Source organism: Pleurodeles waltl, chromosome 3_1, assembly GCF_031143425.1.
Source record: "Pleurodeles waltl isolate 20211129_DDA chromosome 3_1, aPleWal1.hap1.20221129, whole genome shotgun sequence".
In the NCBI taxonomy this organism is placed as follows: Eukaryota; Metazoa; Chordata; class Amphibia; order Caudata; family Salamandridae; genus Pleurodeles; species Pleurodeles waltl.
Window position 1 is genome coordinate 1,774,021,400 of NC_090440.1, and position 23,950 is coordinate 1,774,045,349.

At 43.8% G+C, this 23,950-nt stretch overlaps 1 protein-coding gene across 1 annotated transcript in view; it reads right to left on the reverse strand.

Moving 5' to 3' along the window:
- NCKAP1 (NCK associated protein 1) overlaps positions 1-23,950 on the reverse strand; it is a 906,912-nt gene that overhangs the window by 671,233 nt on the left and 211,729 nt on the right. The window contains exons 7-8 of the mRNA XM_069225777.1: positions 7,086-7,223; positions 725-773 (exon numbers count right to left, since the gene is read on the reverse strand). Coding sequence (XP_069081878.1) covers positions 725-773; positions 7,086-7,223 — 187 coding nt within the window. The remainder of the gene's footprint in view (positions 1-724; positions 774-7,085; positions 7,224-23,950) is intronic.

Genomic DNA, 23,950 nt, shown 5'->3' on the forward strand with positions numbered 1-23,950 from the left:
CAAGCCCATCCTTATCATGCTGCTTCATTACAGGTGGACGGCAGGCAACTCGGCAGTAGAGAGTTCATAATACATCAAGCTAGACCTTCTACTGCTTTTCTCTCTGTAGTACGTCAACACAGAAAATATGCCCCAACATTTGAATTACAGGCTTGTAAATGTTTGCATAATACAAAGAGTGTATATCTATTGCCCTTCTGCCAACTACGCCAATATGTTTAAGTAGTGATGGAAATTAATATTTTTTATACTTACAATTTAATGTTAAAAATGTATTTTGATTTAGAGTGTTTTTAGCAGGACTGCGCAACATTTAGAGTTTCTCATATGAAGAGACACTAAACAAACATCAATCTAAAAGGTAAATTCTAACACTAATACCTGATAAACACAGAGCAATAGTAAGAGCCTCATGGGTGATCCAGTAAAGCAGTGTCCTCTTAGTGGCGGCTACTGATTATCAACAAAAAAATAATAATAATCTTTTACATCCATCTCTACATTCACTGGCTTATACTTTAGTGCATACACACTTTAATGCACCACTCATACTTTTCAAGCTAGCCAAACTGGTTGTCTTCATTGAAATCCAGGAAATGTTTAGGGCTCAGGAAAAGCAGGTGGGCATGGCCAGATAAAACATATATTGTAAAACATAAGCCCGACTTTACAAAATAATAAGATATTTAAACAAGGATACAGTTCTGAAATGGGTGTTACTTACATATTATCCATTTTTCCATCGCATCCAACGACAAATATTCACATGGCATCTGATTCAAATGAGAGGGAAGAAAAACCTTTACTAAAGAGTGTGCAGTGTGACATAAAACAATAATACTTCCTGAACTACTTTATAAGTTGTTTATAACAGCCAAAGACAGCAATATGGGAATCAAACACAGTAACTCGACTTTCAAAAATATATACATTGGGGTAAAGGTCTCACCCTTGTCACATCTCCTTCCGGTAACCACCTTTGTAGTTTAACTGTAATGCTCACTTTTGCACAATTATAAATTATTTCTCCTGTATGAGCAAGCTTTTCTCAATGATTTTAAGTGCACACACTATAATTCAAACTGTTATGACGCAAAATGTTTTGTTTCTATCAATCTCACATCAAAATGACCTTAATTTGGCATCCCTGTGACAGGTTGAGGGGTGGTTTGTGTGATTGTGTGAGGGGGAGGAGAAGGCTTCACACTTGGAGTATATGACACACTCTCCCTAACTAACACAAGTATTCTACAGCCCTAGCTATCTCCAGACTTAGCACTGGTGTGGAAAAGTTCTAGCAGGAGTCTTTACTTGTTTATTTTAAGACCCTCACTCAATCTGTTAGTAGTGTGCTTCATCATCTGGTCTCATCCTGTAAACCAGGATGGCTCGACCATACTCCAGGAAGCATGTAAGGATATTACCTGATGGGGGTCCAGTTATATATAAATACCTTACAAACACAATGTATCCCTTTATTATTTGTGCCCTATGTATGGTTAAAAAGTTTTTTTTATTTGGGTGCTTTAGGGTACCTTATTCTCCCTACACCCTACTCTTTTTTTGTTGACAACGTTTCAGCCCTAGCATAATCAGTCTCTAAGGATCCTGGGCTTTCATCAGGACAGGCCTTACCCTGTATGGGATAAGTTGTAAGTCACTAAATATCCTTTATCTGTTAGGTGCATTGAAAATGGACAAACAAAACAAAAACACGTGCAACCATACTTTCTGCAATGTTGGAAACATATTAGTGCCCTAAAATGTTAAGGCTGCTGCTTCATAGGCAAGTGCAGGAGGCAGATTCCCTGTAGTCACTCCTGCGTTAAGGGTACCATCCCAGTAACTCCCCTCTCCCTTTACCCTGCAGCAATCCTGGCCACACCTAAATTAGGTGAATTACTGGCACTGTACCCTTGACAAATAGGTTCCACTTAATCACAGGTGCACTCCTCCTCTCCACTGGAGTACCAAAGGACTCCATTTTCTCATCCTTTTTAAACTCTACATGGAACCCCTCAAAGAATCTTCAAATGATACCCAATTCTATATAAAAATATCCTCACTACATGGCATACATACACTTCACCCTATTGTATCAAGCAAGTTGGCGGCCTTTAAGCATGGGGATCAATGTAAACTTCAGAACTAACTGTTGTATACTGTACAGGGAATACTGACCTCCATTCTTCACTCCTTCTTAAACTTATCAGATCTTGGATGTCAACTAATTTCCTGAAGCTAAAGCCGACAAAGACTGAATTCCTCTTGTGTGCCACAAGCGGTAAACAACCTCGGTTTAACGCCTGGCTCTGCAACTGTAACGTACCAGGCTTAATTAAACCCTCCCAGATGATAGAACATGCAGAACCTCTGAGATTCACTCTTGACACAGACCTCTCCTTCAAGCAACACATTGCAAGGAAGGCCAACTCAGCAAGGCCCCAACTCTCTCTTGAAGAAAGGGAAACCGTTTTTCCCCAGAAGATAACTTCAGAATAACAGTTTAAAGCTTAATTCTCTCCCATCTTGAAAAAGACAATACCCTGCTTGAAGTAACTGAATCACATTACCCTACATATACAACCACAAACATGTTCTTGGTCACCCTTTCATCCAGATCATCTTCAAGACAAGCTGCATCACTTATAGAGCACTCAAGAAGAACACAGAAAAAGCAGAAGTTATGCTTTCTCTGGTCAAGCTCACTGGATCTAGAATAACATCACTATCAACATCAGATCAGCACCAACCCTTCAGAAAAAAGCTGAAGATACACCTCTTCAAGGAACACAAACCATGACATTCTACCCTTGATCTAGACAAATAATTTTACATTCCCTTGGGCCATCCCCCCCAGTTCAGTGCTCTCCTGTACTCAATCTAGGTTCACACTCTACAAGTACCAATGTATACATACTCATACACATGCAGCATCACATATTCAATGTCACCAACTGTTCTCGTAACAAGCCAAAACTAATTACTGGTTGTGCAATTAGCTCACATCATCACCTTACAAATATGTAAATTACTTTTTGATTTATAATGTTCTGTAGTATCTATGCCTCTGTATTTCGTGAGAATTGGGAGTCCTTCTACAAGAAGTGCTTGATAATCTACAAAAGTGGCACATAAGAATGGGTGTCAGGTGGATATTTACACAGGATTGGGATCACAAGCTATGACTGGTGAGAAACAGAGGGAGGACAGGTTGAGCTCATCAGCCTACAGTGTTTTCAAGACTTGGGTGGATCTTTGGGAGCCAGGTTCAACTTATTAAGGGGAGTGTGGTGGTTTTGAACCGACTAAGCAGACCATTCATAGGAAAGATTATAGTAATTTAAAGGTAAAAACCTAGGAGGTGCAAAGTGAGTTGAGCAAAAAAGAATGCTTTGGTTGGCTGAGCAGTGAGTGCAAACCACAATCACATGAAAGAGGATGAGTAAATAATGGAGGGTAATGTTCCCTATATGGTTTATAACACTTGTGTAAGAGGTTTACATAGGGCCTCATGCTTCATGGCAGCCAGCTTGCTTAGTGCCAACAGAGTAAGGCAGGGTATGCTCGGAGAAAGTGAACAATAATTTTGTAGCAAAGATAATTTTGTTTTCTAGTGTGCAGACATTTCATACAAGGCAACTCAAACTCTTGCAGTAGACAAGTATATTGATCACTAAATTGTTAATTAGTGACGTGCTCTAGATGAGAAGGCGGGGACAGGTTGGGAATTTTTTTATTTTTTCTGATGTTAAGTATATGGGTTCTCATGGCTGATGCAGAAAAAAGTAGCATGTAGGAAGCTGGTTCTGTGTATATTATATCAAAATGAGATATAGTGTGCACATAGTCCAGGGGTTCCCCAAGAGGATTGACAGAGGCAATAATAGATAATACTAATGCTCTATTTGTGGTAGTGTGGTTGAGCAGTTAGGCTCAACAGAGGGTAGGGTTAAGCATTTGTTGTACACACACAAGCAATAAGTGAAAACACACACTCAATGACTTAACTCCAGGCCAATAGGTTTTTATATAGAAAAATATTATTTTCTTTCTTACTTTATTTTTAGAACCACAAGAATCATTTAGCAGGCAAATACATTAAATGAAAGGTACTTTGCATAGTAATAGTTAGGACTTTGAATCAAATCAATATTGTACACGGTTTTCATTAAAATGGCAAAAAGCTATTTTAAAAGTGGACAGTGCAATTTTCAACAGTTCCTGGGGGAGGTAAGTACAGTACAGTTTCTGAGGTAAGTACCACACTTACGAGTTCAGTCTCCAGGACATAGGTAGCCCACCGTTGTGGGTTCAAGGCAACCCCAAACACCCAGCACCAGCAACACAGGGCCGGTCAGGTGCAGAGGTCAAACAAGAGCCAAAATAACGTGGGTGCCTATGGAGAGAGGGGGTACTCCGGTTCCAGTCTGCTTGCAGGTAAGTACCCGCGTTGTCAGAGGGCAGACCTGGAGGGTCACTTAGGCGCTGCAGGCAGGGCACAGGGGGGCCTCAGGCAAGCCACTGACTGGGCAAGGGTGAGGGCCACCTGCTGGTCGTTGCTGCACCTGTGGTCGGTTTCTCAGAGGCCTGGGGGCTGTGGGTGCATTGCTTCTCCAGGCGTCGGATATCTTCATCCCAGGCAGTAGCGGTCAGGGAGGCCCTCGGGATTCCCTTTGCAGGCATGGTTGAGGGCGTGCATAGAGGTCAGCCCAGGGTGGACACATCGTAGGAGTCACCTGGGGGTCCTCTCTGGATAGTCAGTTTCTCTGGACACGGGCCGGGGGCGTCTGGTGCAGAGTAGTGGGGACTCACGCTTCTGGAGTGAGGTGGGAGTCCCTTTGAAGATGGATGTCTTCTTCTGGTTGGGCACAACCACTGCCCAAAGGAGTTCTTGGTCCTCAGTGTTGCAGGCAGGCGCCTGAAGGCTTTTCGGGGGTCACTGGTCCTGTAGAACGCGTCAATTTTTGGTTGCAGGGTCTTTGAAGCAAGAGACAAGCCGGTAGGGGTGTTTTAGGGTCAGGAGCAGTAGCCAATGGCTACTGTTCCTGAGGATGGCTAACCCTCCTTGTGCCCACTCCCTCTGGGGAGCGGACACATCCCTATTGGTCCTACTCCTCCAAAGCAAGATGGAGGATTTCTCAAGGAGGGGGTCACTTCAGTTCTGATCACCTTAGGGGTGGACCTGGCTGAGGGGGTGACTCCTCCTTGTTTTTCTCATTATCCCTAGGGGCATTGTAACACCATGCCTGAGCCTTTGAGTGCCACCGCTAGGTGTTAAAGTTCCTGCAGGGGGGGAGGTGTGAAGCACCTCCACCCAGTGTAGGCTTTGTTTCTGGCCCCAGAGAGCACAAAGGCTCTCACGCCACGGGGTCAGAAACTCGTCTGGAAGTGGCAGGCTGGCACAGACCAGTCAGTGTTGCTCTGAAAGATTGGGGAAAATACAGGTGGCATCTCTAAGATGTGTGCATTTGGTAATAAATCCAAAACTGGCATCAGTGTGGGTTTATTATTTGGGAAAGTTTGGTACAAAACTTGCCAGTATTCAGTGTAGCCATTATGGCATTATGGAGTTCGTTTTGACAAACTACCAGACCATATACTTAATATGGCCACACTGTACTTACAATGTCTAAGAATGGACTTAGACACTGTAGGGGCATATTGCCCATGCAGCTATGCCCTCACCTGTAGTACAGTGCACCCTGCCTTAGGGTTTTAAGGCCTGCTAGAGGGGTGACTTACCTATGCCAAAGGCAGTGTTTTGTGTGCATGGCACCGTGAGGGGGATGCCATGTCGACTTTGCCTTTTTCTCCCCACCAACACACACAATTTACAATCGCAGTGTGTATGTGTTAGGTGAGGGGTCCCTTAGGGTGTCACAACACATGCTTCAGCCCTTAGGGACCTACCCTGGTCAAGGGGCCTTTGGTACCACTGGTACCTTTTACAAGGGACTTATCTGTGTGCCAGGGTGTGCCAATTGTGGAAACAATGGTAGATCTTTAATTAAAGAGCACTAGTGCTGGGGCCTGGTTAGCAGGGTCCCAGCACACTCAAGTCAGCCTCAATATCAGGCAAAAAGTGTGGGGGGTGGGGAGGGGGTAACTGCAACAAGGAGACATTTTCTTGTAGAGAACAACTTACGCCTGGTAGTGGTATTGACGTCACGCCCTGGTGCCTGTCTAAGTGGGATGTGAGTTGCAGCATAAAAGGGAGCAGTAGGGAGGACATGGTCTTACAGGAGATGAAGCAGGAATGTACCTTACCACTGTTTTAGATGTATGATCTAGCTGTTCAGTGCCTGGAGATTGGTCTTTCATACATTTTTTAGCATGGGAGCTACAGAAGGAAATGACAGACTATGTACGATTCGCATACAGGTGGCAGATGCCTATGCCTATATATATGTATATGGGGGCCCAAGCACTGGAAACAAGTAGATTAATGTGTAAGGAGCATCAAAACACACACATGAAAGATTGGGGTACAGCATGCAAATCACTCTAGCCACTTGCCTGAGATATTTTGGCAGTTGACAGTCATAAGCGTAATGTAGGAGTGGACTGAGATTGAGAAATGTTGTGTGGTTGGCATCACCAAAAGTGAAAAAACTGGTCTCTTTTGCGTGGATGCCTCCATAGAAGAGTATGATGCAAGTGAGTTAAGCAAGTGATAGGAAAATAGGTAATTATGTCAGCTGGTTAACCATCATGGTTTTGGAGATATAGACAATTTGAAATAGAAGACAGCACGCAGAAAGGAAGGGATGAAACAGTTTAAGAAAAAAGTAGCATGACCACCAACTTGAAACAGTCTAGGTGAGACCTTAATCAATCCAAAATCACAATTCTATTTTAATTGGAGAAAAGTAGAAAGGAGATCCTCTAGTATGGCCTTGAAGAAAGATAGCTAATATGTGAGCTTTACTTGATTGTGCCATGCTCTAAGACTAGCTTAATGTTTTGTGAACTACTTTATTTTTTGACAAAGAGACCAAGATGCACAAGAATCAGTAATGTAAAACACACACAATCAAAAATTATTTCAGACTATAGTGAAATATATATGTAAACAGCCATACTGTATCTGATTGTGCTGGGTTTAGCATTGTGCTTGGGGCACTGATGAGACTCAGTAATTGTGCATTTCTCCACTGGTCAGCTGAGAGATTCCTCCGCGGATAGACCATCTGAAGTGATATGAGCGCATCAGACAAGGACTACAAAACAAAGGGAAATGGTTTGTTTAATCAATTCACGCAATTTGTATTCAAGCAAAGTACAACATTTATATTGAGGGATGCATGTAATAAACATCTATGGGCATTTGCATACATCTACACAGTACAGCAAAACAGAGTAGACAAACTAGGCATGGCTAATAATATGAGCAAACATAAATGCTTTAAAATGTCAAAGCATTTAGCTGTAAAAATAAATATATATATATATATATATATATATATATATACATATATATATATATGTATGTTATTTTTTAATATTAATTTCATGGGTTAAAATACTTCCCCTGCCACACCATCCAGGAATTAATCCAAGTCAACAATGAAGTAATATCCACTCCTTTGTAAAGTTCATATGACAAAATGCAAAAGTGCCTTGCTTGAAATCACTGTTCTCCATTATGGGTTTTTCAGTTTCAAAAAGAATATTTCCAACCGCACAAGAGATTTCAGACCCACTTGAAACTTTAACCCTTCTTTTTGTCTTGCATACAAACGTATACAATTTACTTCAACCAAACAAAAAAACCACAACTGAAATGATGCCAGGATTTTTGCTTTTGACAAAGAGAGAACACCCAATCTTGTTCATTTAAGTAATTTCAGAACCTGAAATATTCCATACAAAACTCTGCAGGGCCAGGTGCGTTTCAAGTGGCAGGTTGGAGAAGCATCTGCCACCCAAAGAATGTATCTGTACACAGGTTCCAGTGAAAAGAAATATAGGGTATTTAATAATTCAAATAAAATACCTATGAGGGATAACTTTGACTACTAATTAACTTTTACTATTCCAACACGGGATTTGCTTTGATACTCAAACAGAAGAATAGAGCAGCAAGACCATGTGAAGTAAAGCCGTAGGAAGAACCTGGCAATCATAAAAGAACTACTATATTTAAGCAAAACGTTTGTACTGAGATGTTAGTATTGCATCAACCTCAGAGCCACTCAATAGATTAATGATTAGCAAAGGTGTGTACAGACCTCTGGATTACTGCTTAACCTGCTTTTCAAATGGGCACGTTGTATAAAGAACATCAATGCTAGCCGTTCCCACGTACAATTATCTCAGATCTTTGCCAACAGTGGTCTGTTAGCCTTCTGCCAAAATCTAATTATTAAAGATACTGTCTGCCTCAAGATGGACTGTTTAGATGTTGAATCAACTTTTAAGTAAAAGTCAGTTTACAAAGAAACACTTAGATTTATGTCCATTTTTGTATATTGTTTTATGTATTATTCAAGTTAAGATTCAAGGTATGTAGATGCCTTTCAGCTGCTAAGGTAAGGCTTAGAAAGACTATTGGGAAAATATTATCTTATAACTATGGAAAGCAAAACAAACCTTTTGAAGAAATATGGGTAAGCCATAAGCAACTGTTTATTCCCAGAGAAAACTGTAGACTGTTCATGAATGCAGAGCACCTGGATCTCACTCACCTTTCTTGCTAATGTGATTGCTGCTATAAAGGTTACTATCCAGGATGTGCTGTAAATGTGTCATATGTGCAGATTCAGAGAAAAGCCCAATTACAGCTGAAAGATGTCGACCTGAGCAATAAAGCCCTCATCACAAGGCCAGGGTAATAACCAGCAGTAAATTATACCATGTTCCTCAATGCACCGATAGTGAAATACATATTTACTTAAGGACTTACTATTTCTAGAAGTTATTCAATGTGAACCTTAGGCAGTCATTCTGAACACTCCCACCACTCAATCCCCTAAGGCTTGGCTGTTTCTACTATAAACCAGTGTAGGATCAGTAGCTCGAAGAGTAGCAGGCATCTGGCAGGTCACACCCTCATGTTATCCATGAAAATAACTTCTTGTGAGAAGGAGCAGCTGAGGTAGACAGTTACTGGCTGCACTATTTTCATTCTGCTGATACAATCAGGGAATGTTTTACTTACAGAGAGAAGACCTTAGTTAAGAATGCTGAACAATATATTACTACATTTCCTTGTGGATTCACTAATCCCAAATATTGGAACAAATCCAAGGTAGGTCCTAGCATCCTGGGGCTACAGAAAATAGGGATCTTACTGGTACGTTAAGTAGTAGAATCTAGAAGACTACTGAAGTTTTTTTTTTCCTGAGGAGCGATAGTATTATATTGACCCTTCAGGTTGCTCTATTGATCACTTCATGAAATATCACCATATAAAATGATAGACGAAGCCAATTGTAGACTGGATTGGGCTTTACAGTTAGGACCCCGGACAATCAGAATCCATATCCTCATCAGCTTTTTCTCGATCTAGCCTTCGAGTGCCACTGACATGGAAGTGTAACCAACTGTTTGGTCACTCGGGACACCTAGAATAGACTAGATAAGTTCAGGTGAGACAGTATTGTCAGCGACTAAATAGGGAAAGGGATACGCTGATTAAGTTGCTGGCTTAGATCCTAGCACAGGAATCTCATATTGGCGTTCTGCAATCCTGACGAATGGTGGTCAGGAAATAGCTGGCAATAAATAGAACATTGTCCGTTTATTTACAATTGATTTATTGCAGCAAAGATTGAGTGTCCCCTGAGCACTTGGCAGGCTATCTCAATGCCATTGCTTTTCTGCCCTTTCGCGAATCACTCAAGGAGGACGACATTACCTTCAATAAGTTAGGTGAATCTTTAAAGCTGATGCTGAAAGGCAAGACCCCCAGCAGTAATGGATTTCCAGCTGAACTGTGTCAGGTTTTTGCTCCATATTTAATAGAAAAATTATTGGAGATTTTCTGGGAAATTCTGTTGGTGAGTGATGTTTCTCTTCCTATGAGAAAAGGTGCAATATGTATAGTGTAGTGACTCCATCCTTTGTCCTATCGCCTACTTACTATGATTAATTCCAATACTAAAGTGCTCTGTAAGGTACTGACCAGATTAAGTTTTGTAGTGGGGAATCTGGTTCATGAAGATCAGTGTGGTTTTATTACAGGCCACTGCATGATGATGACTATACGACGGCTGACATATGTAATTGTATTTATATGTAATGCACTCTGTTTTGGATCGGGAAAAGAAAATGATCTTAGTGTCACCTGATCTAGAAATGGCCTGTGGCACGCTAAATTGGGATTACCTGAAGGAGGTTCTCACACACGTGGGCATTTGTCCAGATCTTTGCAGTTGGGTAAGTTTATTGCATGCAATGCCCAGGTGCGTGGTGGTAGGACTGTACCAGACAGCTGGGATGTTGGGCAGGGGACTTGTCATGGGTGTCGTCCTCTCTCCCCACTGCTGTTTGCCTTAGCTCTTGAGCCTCTTGCGATGCAGATTTAAACTGAACTGGGGGAATGGATAATTAAAATTCAGGAAAGTCGCGCATATTGCATCCTTCTATGCTGATGATGCACATATTTGCGGATTCCCAGAGACTCGGTGGCCTGGTTAATGGTGTGATTGGAGAGCTTTGTGGAGGTCATTGGCATGAACATGAATAAAACTTTGCACTTGTATAGCACACTGCTCACCCGTTAGGGTCTCAAGTCGCTGTATGCATACCGCTGTGGATATTCAAGGATTTAGATAACTTATCAGACTTCCTAGTAAGGGCAGAGAAGAGCAGTAGGGTGGCACAAGATGTTCCAAAAAAAAAAAAAAAACAAGACCTGGAAGAGGAAGGTCTTAAACTTTCAGGTATGGAAATATACTACTATGCCAGATACATTCAAGCATGCTGTTATTTAAGTTGCCGAAGAAGACAACTGGTAGAAATGCTTGCTAAAAGGCACACATCGAGATGTCTCACTTCTAGAGTTTCTTCTGAGAGGCAGTCATAGTCCATGGGGGTGTCTATATGTTGTACGTCAGGTAGGTACTATATGGGAATGGATCACCAAGCAGATGCTAAAAGGCCCACCCTTTGCAAGAAAAATGGATATCGGATTTTTGCAGTCATTCAAGCACACTGATGAGATCTTGATGATGTCTCAGTGGTGGGAGGGAGGCTGCATCACCCTGTGGGAAACATCCAACACAGCGCAGTATCAACCGCACAGTACCTTTACCACATAACTTTTACCAAGCATGCATTTATCACGCATGCTTTTTTAATGCTAACACATACCTTTACCACACATGGTGAGTATAGTTAAGGTAGATATTTAAGGATTTAGCGATGGGTAGGAGACTAGGGTGGTAAGGATATTTTTATTGTTTAGGGCAAGAAAAGGGTATTAAGTGGTAAGGGTATTTTTAGGGCTTAAAGGTGGATAAGGGTATATATTGTTTGTGGTGAGTAGGATAATTAGTAAATGGGCCTTGGGGGTTCCCCCCCCCCATTAAAACTAAAATGCAAAAAAAATGTAGAGTTTAGGGGGGCCTTCCCCCAAAAAATAAATAAATATATATATATATATATATATATATACACACACACACACATACACATATATATATATATATATATACACACACACACATGTATACATATGCATATACACATGTATGTATACACATGTAGACGCAAACACAATGTATGTATACATATATAAAGTATACACACTATATATATATAAGAAAAACACAAGCGAGAACTGTGGGTAGTTCCCAAATTTAGGTGGAGAGCAGCTCTAGTAAGGAGTACTCTGCAACACCAGCGACACTCTAGATTTGCTCACCTCAAATGTCTGTTTATCTAGCAAAGATTTTAAGCATAGGATCAGCACAGTGCTATCCACGCCGAGCTAGATAGGGACAAAGTCCTTAACCATTTGTACAGCAAAATCTTTAAGCATAGGATTGACACAGTGTCATCCTCGCCGGGCTGTAAAATAACAAAAGCCATTTACCACTCCAGGCACAGTATTACAGCTCTGGACTGGTCAAATACCATCCAATATAAAAAAAAAGAGAGGGACTGGGAGATTGATTGTTCCAGTGTACACTCTCCCTATTTGTAATATTGCAAAAATTAGGTACACTGTTCCAAAAAAATAAAAAAAATAAAGGCATAAAAACACACAGAATATCAAGTGTCTCAGGTACAAGTGAATTCAGAAGCAAGGGCCCTCATGTTTCATCATTGGGCTTGCTCCACGTCAGACCGGCACTGCAATGTCTGATGGGACCCTTAAGGGGGCCTCTTTGTTGGAAATCTTGAAAGAGTAATGAGCCACAGATTACGGCCAAAACAAGAGAAAAGCTGAAGAGAGAAAAAAAAAAAAGAGAAAATTGGCTCGTCGCCTCCATGAAGAACCAAATTTATTAAGCGAGAGAGGAGTCGGTCAAGATTAAAAACACATGTAGAGATAGAGGCAAATAATGGTCCTTCACCATTGCAGAGATTTATAAGTTTCAGTCTACCCCGTGTTTGAGACCATTGTCACAAGAGACACCGCTGCAGTGGTCTCATGTTTAGACGTGCATTTGGCCCTATTGCTATACATGATGCCATTGTTCCCAATAGTTTCATGTCAAATCTTACTGTGTATGTTTGATTGGCCTGCAATTGGGATATGAGGGAGTTGTATCCGCTGTGGATTTGGTAGGCTAATGCTTGTTGAGTATTCAGAATAGCGCCTAGATAAGGTTGAATTTGTGCTGGCTGAAGGTGAGATTTCTGCTAACTGATTGTGAACCCTAATTTGTGTAGGGCGTGTATTGTGTACGTTGTTGGCATTTTAGAATGGTGCTGGGGTTTATTAACCAATCATCTAGATAAGGGAAGACATGTATCTGTTGCCTTCTTAGGTATGCTGCTACTACAGCTAGACATTTTCTGGAACCTCTTGGTGCTGTTGTTACCCCCAAATGGTAGCACCTTGAATTGATAGGGATTGCCTGCAATTACGAACCTTAGATACTTGCGGTGAGCTGGGTGTATAGGAATGTGGAAGTAAGCGTCCTTTAGTTCTAACGCTGTCATGTAATCTTGTTCTTGTAGCAATGGGCCTGAGAGTACCATCCTTTTTTGGTGTAAGGAAGTATAGGGAATATGCTCCTGTTCTTTGCTGTGAGATGTGAAATATTTCTATTGCCTCCTTGAGTAGTAGAGATTGTACCTCTTATTTTAACAGAATAGTCTGTTCTGGAGAGAGTCTGTGAGAACAAGGTGGAATGTTTGGTGGAGCGGAGATGAGCTCTATGCAATAACCATTGAGGATAATTGAGAGTACTCATTGATCTGTAGTAATTTGTAGCCAGTGAGAATGGAATTGTTGCAGTCTTCCTCCCACAGATGTATGGAATTGTGGATTGTTTGGGAAGTCATTGTTTTGTGGATGTGGAAGCACCCATTGAAGCTGGGAATTTACCTCTGGCCCTGAAATGTTGGCCCCTGTAAGAGCCTCTGAATGACCCCCTTGGGTAGTACTGCTGGCCTCGTTTTGAATGGGAGGTATAAGCCTTTGTAGTTTGGGTTTTAAAACCTCCCCTAAATTGTGGTTTTCGAAAGGAACCCCGAAATGGTGTGGTATGAAGACCTCCCATGGGTTTTGCTGTGTCAGAATCTTTTTTTAATTTTCTATGGTTGTGTCCACCTCTGGTCCAAAAGAACAAGTTACTTACCTTCGGTAACGCTTTTTCTGGTGGCTACAATAGCTACATGTGGATTCCTCACCTTATGAATTCACCCATGCGCCAGCATCCAACGGAAAATCTTCTTCCCAGCTCTCCACGTCGACGTCATAATTGCACAGCTCCACGCGACTCCGTCTGATGTCACTGTGCCAATAAGAGGTCCTCGCCAGCGTGCTGACATCAGTTTCACCCATTTTTTACGTGCCTTTGAGGCGAACAGTTGAGAACCGACCCCACAATAACTCCAATAAATACATATTTACATAAAACTACCACAACGCAATATAATCAAAACCATCAATTACATATACAGGAAAAGACATATATATATATACACACACACACACACACACCCCCCCCCCCCCCCCACCTATACAACCACATATCTTAGTGTAACCAGACAGGCAACGGGGAGGCAGGTGGGACTGTGAGGTATCCACAGGTAGCTAAGCTATTGTATCCACCAGAAAAAGCATTACCGAAGGTAAGTAATTTGTTCTTCTGATGGATACAACTACCTGTGGATTCCTCACTTTATGAATAGAGTCCCAAAGCAGTACCGCACTCTGAGGTGGGAGACTGCCTGGTTACACCAAGAAGTCCTGCAATACAGATCCCGCAAAATGGCCGTCTCTCCTAACCTCCAGCAGTAATGCTTTGCAAAGGTGTGGAGGCACGCCCAAGTTGCTGCCTTGCAAACATCCACCACTGGAACCCCTCTTGCCAGGGCCGAAGTAGCGGACATAGCCCTGGTGGAATGGGCTGTGATACCCTTAGGGGAAACTTTCTTTGCCATCGAGTAGCAAATTATGATACAAAGAATGACCCACCTGGAGACTGTTCTTTGATGAACTACTCTGCCCTTCCGCTGTCCAATATACCCCACGAACAGCTGGTCCTCCAGGCGAAAGTCTTTCGGCCTTTCAATATAAAAACTAAGTGCCCTTTTAGGGTCCAAACGGTGGAGCCTCTCTTCCTCCTTCGAGGGGTGAGGAGGAGGGTAGAAAGACGGAAGGGTAATGGTCTGCCCTATATGAAAAGGAGTGACAGCTTTTGGCAGGAAAGCCGCACTGGTTTCCAACACCACTTTATTCAGGAAAAACAAACAAGGTAAAGGGGGGTTTAACAGAAAGAGCTTGAAGCTTATAAACCCGCCTAGCCGAGGTTATAGCAACAAGAAAAAACTGTTTTAAGCACCAGAAACCTTAATGGGCAAGAGTGCATGGGCTCAAAAGGTGACCCCATTAAAAAGGTTAAAACAAGATTTAGGTCCCACTGAGGCACATGAAAAAGAGTGGGAGGAAAACAATTAACTAATCCCTTCAGAAACCTAATCACAATAGGCAATTTAAACAATTAGGGCTGATCCGGGGAGGCAAAGAAAGGCTGACTGAGCAGCCAAATAACTATTAAGTGAAGCCACTGCACAACCGTTCTTTGCTAAATCTAAAGCAAATAATAAAATATCGGAGAGGTGGGTCTTCAAAGGATCAATTTGTCTTCCTCCACACCAAGCCACAAATGTTGCCCACCTGCCGGCCTACACAGTCTTAGTGGAGTGTCACCTGGTCGATAAAATAACAGCCACTAAATCTGGTGGGACAGAAAAGGAGCTCAGATTGCACTGTTCAATCTCCAGGCATGAAGATGCAGGCTCTGGAGGTGAGGGGTGTAGAACCTGCCCCTGCGACTGCGAGAGGAGGTCTGCCCTGAGACGGAGCAGAGGGCACAGCGAGAGTTGGAGAAGGTCCGTATACCACACCCTTCTTGGCCAATCCAGGGCTATCAAAATGACCTGAGCCCGATCTTGGCGAATCTTCCTCAAAACCCGAGGAATCAAGGGTATGGGGGGGAAATGCTTAAAGCAACTGGTTGCACCAAGAGATCTGAAAGGCATCCCTCAAAGCTCCTTGCGCCGGATACTGGAGGCTGCAGAATGACGGGCAGTGCGTGTTCTCCCGAGTGGCAAACAGACCTATCACTGGAGAACCCCATATCTGAAAGATGTGCAGGACCTGATCCGGATGGAGACGCCACTCATGATCGACCAAAAAATGTCGACAGAGTCTGCACGCATGTTTAGCACTTTGGCAAGATGATTCGCTATCAAGCAAATCCAATGGTCCTGAAGCCAGGACTAGAGATGCAGAGAAGATACAACCCTACTCCTCCCTGCTTGTTTATATACCACATCGCGGTAGTGTTGTCCGTCAGGACCTGAACTGGCTGACCACGAAGGGGCGGGAGGAAGGCCTTGAGAGCCAAACGTATCACCAGCAATTCTAATAGATTTATATGAAAAGTCTGTTCCACTGGAGACCAACGACCCTTGATCTCCAGGTCCCCCAGATGAGCTCCCCACCCTAGAGTGGAAGCATCCGTCATGACCGTGGCCACTGGAGGCGGCAGTGAAAACGGCCTTCCTTGAGAAAGGTTGCCGTCCACAGCCCACCATCATAACTCCGCTGCAGCATCTCTGGAGATCATTATCGACTCCTCGAGATCCCCTTTGTGCTGAAACCACTGCCTGTGGACGCACCATTGAAGAGCCCTCATGTGCCAACGTGCATGAGTGACCAACAGAATGCAAGAAGCGAACAGACCGAGCAGACTTAAGACCTTGAGGAATGGAACAACCGCTCCATTTTGAAACATTGGAATCAATGCCTAAATGTCCTGAACCCGCGGAGGCGGAGGATAGGCCTGATTCAATGCAGTATCCAGTACTGCCCCTATGAACAGGAGGCATTGAGAGGGCTCCAGGTGAGACTTGGGTACATTTATCAAAAACCCCAGACTGAATAATAACTGAGTTGTCATCTGCAAGTGATGCAACACAAGCTCTGGAGATTTGGCTTTGATCAACCAATCGTCCAGGTAAGGGAATACCAATACCCCCTTCCTTCTGAGACTTGCTGCTACCACTGCCATCACCTTCGAGGTGCTGAAGTAAGACCAAACGGAAGGACCGCAAACTGGTAGTGTTGCAACCCCACCACAAATCGGAGATACTTCCTGCGACTTGAGTATAGGGATATATAAAGTAAGAACCCTGCAAGTTGACAGACACCATCCAATCCTCTCGGTTCAACTCCAGAAGTACCTGTGACAGAGTCAGCATCTTGAATTTTTCCTGTTTGAGGAACAAATTCAGAATCCTCAGGCCTAGAATTGGTCTCAAACGACCGTCCTTCTTGGGGATCAGGAAGTATCTTGAATAACAACCCTGACCCCTTTCCTGCTCTGGAACCAACTTCACCATACCTTTTGACAATAAGATCTGAACCTCCTGCTGCAACAACAGGAGATGGTCTTCTGAGCAAAACGAGGGACGGGGAGGGATGGGAGGAGGAAACTCCTGAAAAGGGAGCGCATATCTTTTCTCACAATGTTTAGAACCTATGAGTCTGATGTAACTCCCACTCTTGGGAGAAAAAGACAATCTTCCCCCTACAGGGGAAGTGGGGTCGATAAAGGGGAGAAAACTAGGGCTGGTTCCCTTGCTGTTGTCCTCCAGGAGAAGAGGATGATGCAGGGTGCTGCTGGGTGGCCCTCTCTTGTCCGAACCCTACCCTGCCCTCTAAAGGATCGATATGGGAGGCTGGTGGGCTGCTGGACCATGGACTGGGGCCACCCACGGTAAACGGCTCCACGCCCAAACCCCCTGAACCTCCAAAAGGGCCTGAAAGGGCTAACATAAGAGGCTTGCAGACCCAAAGACTTCTCCGTGGCCCGACTATCTTTGAAGCGCTCTAGGGCAGAGTCCACTTTATCACCCAACAGTTACACTCCATCAAAGGGCAAATCCAATAAAGTAGTCTGTACATCTGAAGAAAACCCAGAGGACCTCAACCAAGTGTGCCTCCTGGTAGCAATAGATGTACCCATTGCCCTGGCCACAGAGTCCATGGAATTCAGACCAGACTGGATTATTTGTTTTGCTGCATCCTGAGCATCAGATAGAAGTTCACCAAATGGTCTCTGTACATCCTGTGGCAGGTCAGAAACCATAGCCTTAGCGGAGTCCATCAGGGCGTGGACGTATCTACCAAGAACATAGGTAGCATTCGCAGCCTTGAGAGCCGTGCTGCAAGAAGAGAAAGTTTTCTTTGCGGATTGCTCCATCCTTTTGGATTCCCTGTCCGATGGAATCACAGGGAAGGAGCCTGGAGCAGACTGTGTAGAGCAAGAGGCCTGAACAACCAGACTCTCCGGGGTAGGATGTTTCGATAAAAACCTTAGATCTCCAGGCGCCCCTCTGTACCTTCGTGCTACAGATCTATTAACTGCAGGTGACGACACAAGCTTCCTCGAAAGCTCTAATATGGGCTCCGTAAGAGCATCGTTGAACGGAAGCAAAGGATCCACAGAAGTTGAAGAAGGGTGCAGGACCTCCATTAAAATGTGTGTCTTAACCTCTGCAGCAGGCAATGGAAGATCTAAAAAGTTTGCTGCCTTTCTAATCACTGTGTGAAAGGATGCTGCCTCCTCCGTGAACTCCCCCGGTGAAAACAAGTCCATATTCCGGGCAAGTGTCAAGCCCACTGGCCGAATCCAGCCCTTGGCTCTAAGGCTCCACAATCTCCCCCTCCTCTAACAACTGCCTTTGGTACTCTTCCTCTTCTAAGAGTCTCAAGGCCTTTCTGTGTGACCTCAGTCTGGCCTCTAACCTCGGTGGTGACATAGAATTGGCCGACGTCGATGACACTGGCTTCAACACGGAACAGGAGAGGAAAGCTGGCTTCAGTCGAATCCATTATTCAGATCTTGCGCTGGAGCGGATCCCAACGGTGCTGAGGACACTTGCAGCTCCACCATCAGCGTCAACTGACGGGGCGATGAAATCGGCACCACAGGTCTGGAAGGCGACGTTTTGGGAACCACAGGGCCTCGAGGCGACGTCATCGGCACCTGTCCGGCACCCTCAGCCGGATAGAATGGCATAAACGGCACCGCCTTGTATGGAGAAGGGGAGCCCAGCGAAAATGCCAACGGAACCCGTGGTACCAGCCGGTGGACCAGCAGGGGCCATAGCATTGAACATAGAGAACATGGCATTAAAATATTCCGCCGGATCCCGCTGATCTCCATGTTGCACCTGTGCTTGCCGAATATCGGAATCATGAGCAGCAGGTGAAAACCGAGGATTGTCCGGAGGTGCCACTACCTCGAAGACTGACCGTGCCGGAGAAGCCTCAGGGCTCTGAGGTTGTGGAGTCACCGGACTCACCTCCCACATCACGCAGCGCCGTCGAGATGGAGACCTTGATCTTGACCGGTTCCGAACCGAACAACGCCGAGAGTCAGGACAACGGCGTTTCTTATGACTCTTCAAAGAAGTATGGAAAGAGATCTACAATGGCTCTTATGCCCCTTCTTTGCCTTTGCCAAAAAGAGTTAGGCATCTCTTTCCTTCAGAGCCTTAGGATTCATGCTCTGGCAGGAGACACTCCTCGACGTCATGCTCAGACACCAAAGGCAACCGTCATGAGGGTCCGTAACCGGCATGCGACCCCCGCACTCTCGACATGGCTTGAATCCAGACTTCCTAGGAGGAGACATTGCAACTAGAAACCAGATAGATACTAGCAACAAGATGGAACACCTCCAACAGTAGCGAGAGCTAGGAGAAAACCGTTAGAGTCAAAGGCACAGAAAAAAGGGAACTGACGTCAGCACGGTGACGTCAGACAGATGTGAAGTCCTCGTTGATGTGGAGAGCTGGGAAGAAGATTTTCCGTCAGATGCTGGCGCATGAGTGAATTCATAAGGTGAGGAATCCACAGGTAGATGTATCCATCAGAAAGCTGCTCTTTGTTAAACAGCATATTAAGGACTGCCTGCTGTATCTCTGGTTTGAAACCTGAGGACCTCAACCATGCATGTCGTCTAATAGTGATGCTGGTATTAATTCCTTTAGCAGGGGTGTCAGCTGCATCTAGAGCAGACCTAAGAAGACTCACTATTGGCGCACTTCTTGACTGTACTGACCACATCAGAATCTGGCGATAATTGTTGTGTGATGTAAAATAGGTCTGTTGGTGCAGGCTTATATTTTGTAAATCCTCGCTGTTAGAACCCTAGCTTTAACTGGTTCTTTGAATATTTCTTCTGCATGCTTAAGCATACCAGGAAGCATTGGTAAACACTGGTATTGCTTATGAGATGAGGATAGTATATATAAAAGGAAATCCTCCTCTAAAGGTTCTAAATGCAGCTGCCCTGGATATAACTTGGTTATATGCTGTACTATTCTCTGGTGGAGATGGTCTGGTAGGATAGAGATCCGAATCATTAACTGGGATAGGATCCGAATCATACACGTCCCATGGGTCTACAGTGTAGCTGGAATCACCCTTTTCTTCTTCTTGTGAGGAAGTGTGAGAGTGTGATGGTGAAGTTGGTGGTGGTGGAGTGAGAGGTTGTGGTGAAAACGAAAGTTGCGGTGAAAGTGGTGGAAAAACCTCAAGAGGTTTCGGCTTTTTCTTTTGCTTGTAAATTTTTGCCAGTGGTGGGGCAATATCAAGAGTCTCTTGAAATGCTAACTTTCTTTTAGTCTATGGAGGCGGAGAAGTAATAATGTTTCCATTCTCTTTCTGGATTTGGAATCTTCTTTCCCTGCTGTCCATAACCTCCAAAATGGGTTGAATGTCCGATTCCTCCGTTTGATGTTTAGAGGTATGTTTTGTGCCCTTAGAGGAATGTTCAGTAAATGTTTTGGGCACATGCCTCATTCAAGCAAGCCGAAAGCCCTGTCTCCTCAGTATATGATGCTTTTTCGACTCCGATGTTGGACCGAGATGTTTCGGGTCCGAAGCCTTTAGCAGAGGTTTCGGCTCAGAAGCAGAGCGTACTCTTTTTGGATCCGATGATGTTGGGCGTCGACTCGGTTCGGAGGTTGAGGCTTGTATTTTTTTACTCAACCCAGACACCGAAACAGGCGTGGTAACCTGTGGGAGTGTTTTGGCGGCGAACCCAAGGGTCAATTGACAATTAACTTTTTTCGGGTGGAGCCATGGCTTGACAGCAGTGATGCACCCCAGGCCTTGCCTCATTTCTTAAAATCTTGTGTTGTGGCAGGTGTACTCACGTATTGCGATGCTGCTATTGGCTGGCTGTCATCATCTGAACCATGTTAGAGTTGGAGTCTGGGATTGAAACTGCTGTTTGTGTCTGCTTCTCTTCAGGGGCGTCAGTGGTGGTCGCTGTGAGTTTAGATGCAATCTCCAGTCTTCTTGCCCTTTGATCTCGTAATGTTTTCTTCGATCGAAAAGACCAACACGCCTCACAGCTTTCTTCTCAATGTTCCGGAGAAAGGCAGAGATTACAGACCAAGTGCTGGTCAGTTTATGGAAATCTGGCGTGGCACCCAGGACAGATTCGGAATGGAGTCCGATCCATTAGCCTGTGACACAGTAGGGCCAACCAGGCCCAAAGAGGGCGCGAGCGCCTAAAAGGGCATTTACTTGATCCGGACGGTATTATTGGATCAAGTGAAGAAAGAATCCACACTCGAAACAATACTGACAGTATAAGAAAAGTTTGAAAGATTAGAGAATTTCCAAACCAAAAATCCTGGAGCGAGAGGGAACACATCCAAACCCGATGGAGGAAAGGGAACAATCTAACAAAGAAGTCGATGCCCATGCGCACTATCACCAAGAGGAGACACGGAAAAAGACTTCTTCGAAGAAAAACTACTTGTAACAGTCCGAGCCCAACACTAGATGGCAATATATGTACAGCATGTGTATCTGCAGCTACACATGCCATCAAACACACACACACACACACACACACACACAAACACACACAGATATATATAATATATTTTACTTGCCTTATTTATGCTTACCTACATGATAAGGGCAGATGAAAGGTGAAGGCATTCATTGTTTAAAAAAAAGTGTGGAATGGCAAGTGTTGTAAAAACATGAGTTGAACAATTATACCGCCGTACCCTGTGGGACCTGTACCCCGAAACACAATTTCTTACGTTTTCTGGAGGCACATGATGCGATTTCAGTGAGCCCTGGTCAATTTTTAAAATATGTGAAACCTGCAGGGATGATGAGGAAGATCTGGAATGTGTTTTCTGCTGTTTGTAGTTCTATGAAGACTCTTGAGACAGTCTTGTAGCTGGGTGCTACTTGACATATAGTGATGTACATATATAGATCTAGATAAATGGATAGGCCCAAGCCAGCGGTTAAGGCAAGAGCGTCTTGGGAACTGGACAATAGGGAACAGAGAAGTTATAGGGACTGTAGGATTGTTACAGGTACAGGTGCACAAGGTTTCAGGGAATACCAAGTACTGAGCAGGGTTCTCCCTTTCTTTTTTTTTTTTTTTTTTTATATACCAAGTACTGTGTTTAGCAATAAATAGGCTTGATGAATTCAAGGGGTCCAAGTACAGTGTTGTGGCTCAGGGATTTGAAGGAGTAGGTACTGGCTGAGGAATTACAGATAAAACTAGTCAGAAGGGATTACAAAGTGATCAGGGACCTGGAGATATGGCGAAAGGTCCTGCATGAGTTTGCAGGCACAACTGGATTGGAGAAGGGGACGCCCTTGTGTGAATGTATAGCCTAGGAGTGAGCACTTGAAGTTAAGTTAATGGAGACACTCAAAATATGCATAGACTACTCTATCCATTCCACTGAAGGGGATGGTTCACCCCACTGTAAGGAATTATTTTGTGGAGTAGGGCAATATATTCTGTAGGTTTGATAGTATGCATCTATTGTACAGGCGATGTCAAGGCTTTGTATATACCTCATCACCATTGAAGATAATCATGTTGAAGATTGTTGCAATATAAATTGCCTTGAGTGCTTTGTAGCAAGCTAAGTCCTCAAATTCAGCACCACAACTTCATGTGTGCGCACAAATGGAGGCAATAATGATGCTCAACTGAGGGAACCTCCTTGAGTACGAGAGGAGGTCTCACTAGTTTTGAAGAAGAGTCATCGGTATTTGAAATAGGTAGTAACCCACAGAAGAGGATTCAAGCTGCTTTCCTAGTAATATCAGCTTAGCATTCAGTGAAGGTCCTTCCCTGTCCTCAATCCTCACATTTGGCACCCACTTAAAACATCTCAACCTTATATGGAATGTGTATCTGAAAAACAAACTACAAAAACTGTTCGTTTGACCTTCACGTCTTTGAGACTTCTTTCCACAACAGGAAAAACCAAGAAGCTTAAGAAAAGGGCTAAGTAAAATCTACCTATTTATCTACCTACCCCTCTAAATTCTGAAAATGTAGAGGGATGACAACCTTTCCCTTATAAAGCATGCCCCAAACCACAAACAGGTTTCCAGTCACCCAAATACCCACCATCCAACAGTAAACTCTGAATTTGACCTTTGCCCTGATTTGCATAATTGTAGCTGAGATGTTTTCAACACATACAATCATTATACTGCACACAACGTGTAGACCAATAGTGTATAAAAAACAATCATGTATTGAAATACTAATCATTGCATGTGTGTACAGATTTCAGGCACATGGAGTGGGCTCTCTTTGTATATCACCTAAAAATGAGAGGAGACATTTTCTGATTGTAAACACTCATTTCCTTTCAAGCTTAACTCTGTGAGATTGGAATAGGGGAGTGCCAGTTCTCAATTTCTCCAAAAAGGCTATTTTTACCTTTTGAGGGGTTAAGGGTTCTACCGGTGTGACCCCAATGAAGTTTGGGTAACAAAACTAGAGATCTGTAGGGTGCCTCTGGCTAGTTCATTTGCAAGGTCCCTGTGGTTCCTGGGCAGCTTTGTTCATCAAGAAGAAATCCACAAAGGCTTCATGTACCTGGGTATTGTCCCTTTACCTACTGGGCTATTCCAGGAAGCATAGTTTCCTCTTCATCCAAAGTAAATTGCAGCAGGAGGGCTTCCTCCGGATTCCTAGGCTAGTTCCTTTGCTTGATGAAAACATTAACTTACAGATTTCTGTTTTTAGGAAGATGCCCATTGGTCCTGGTGAAAAAATGGCTTCTGATAGCCAGACAAATAGAATCTACTAGCTCATGGGGTCAGTATTTGCTTACAATTAGGGCACTGATAGGAAGGCAGGGCTGATGAAGTTTTGGTGCTAACCACAACATCCATAACACCTGGCAAACAAACCTGAGACCATTTTTGCAGGCTTTGTTTCACAACTTTCACGGC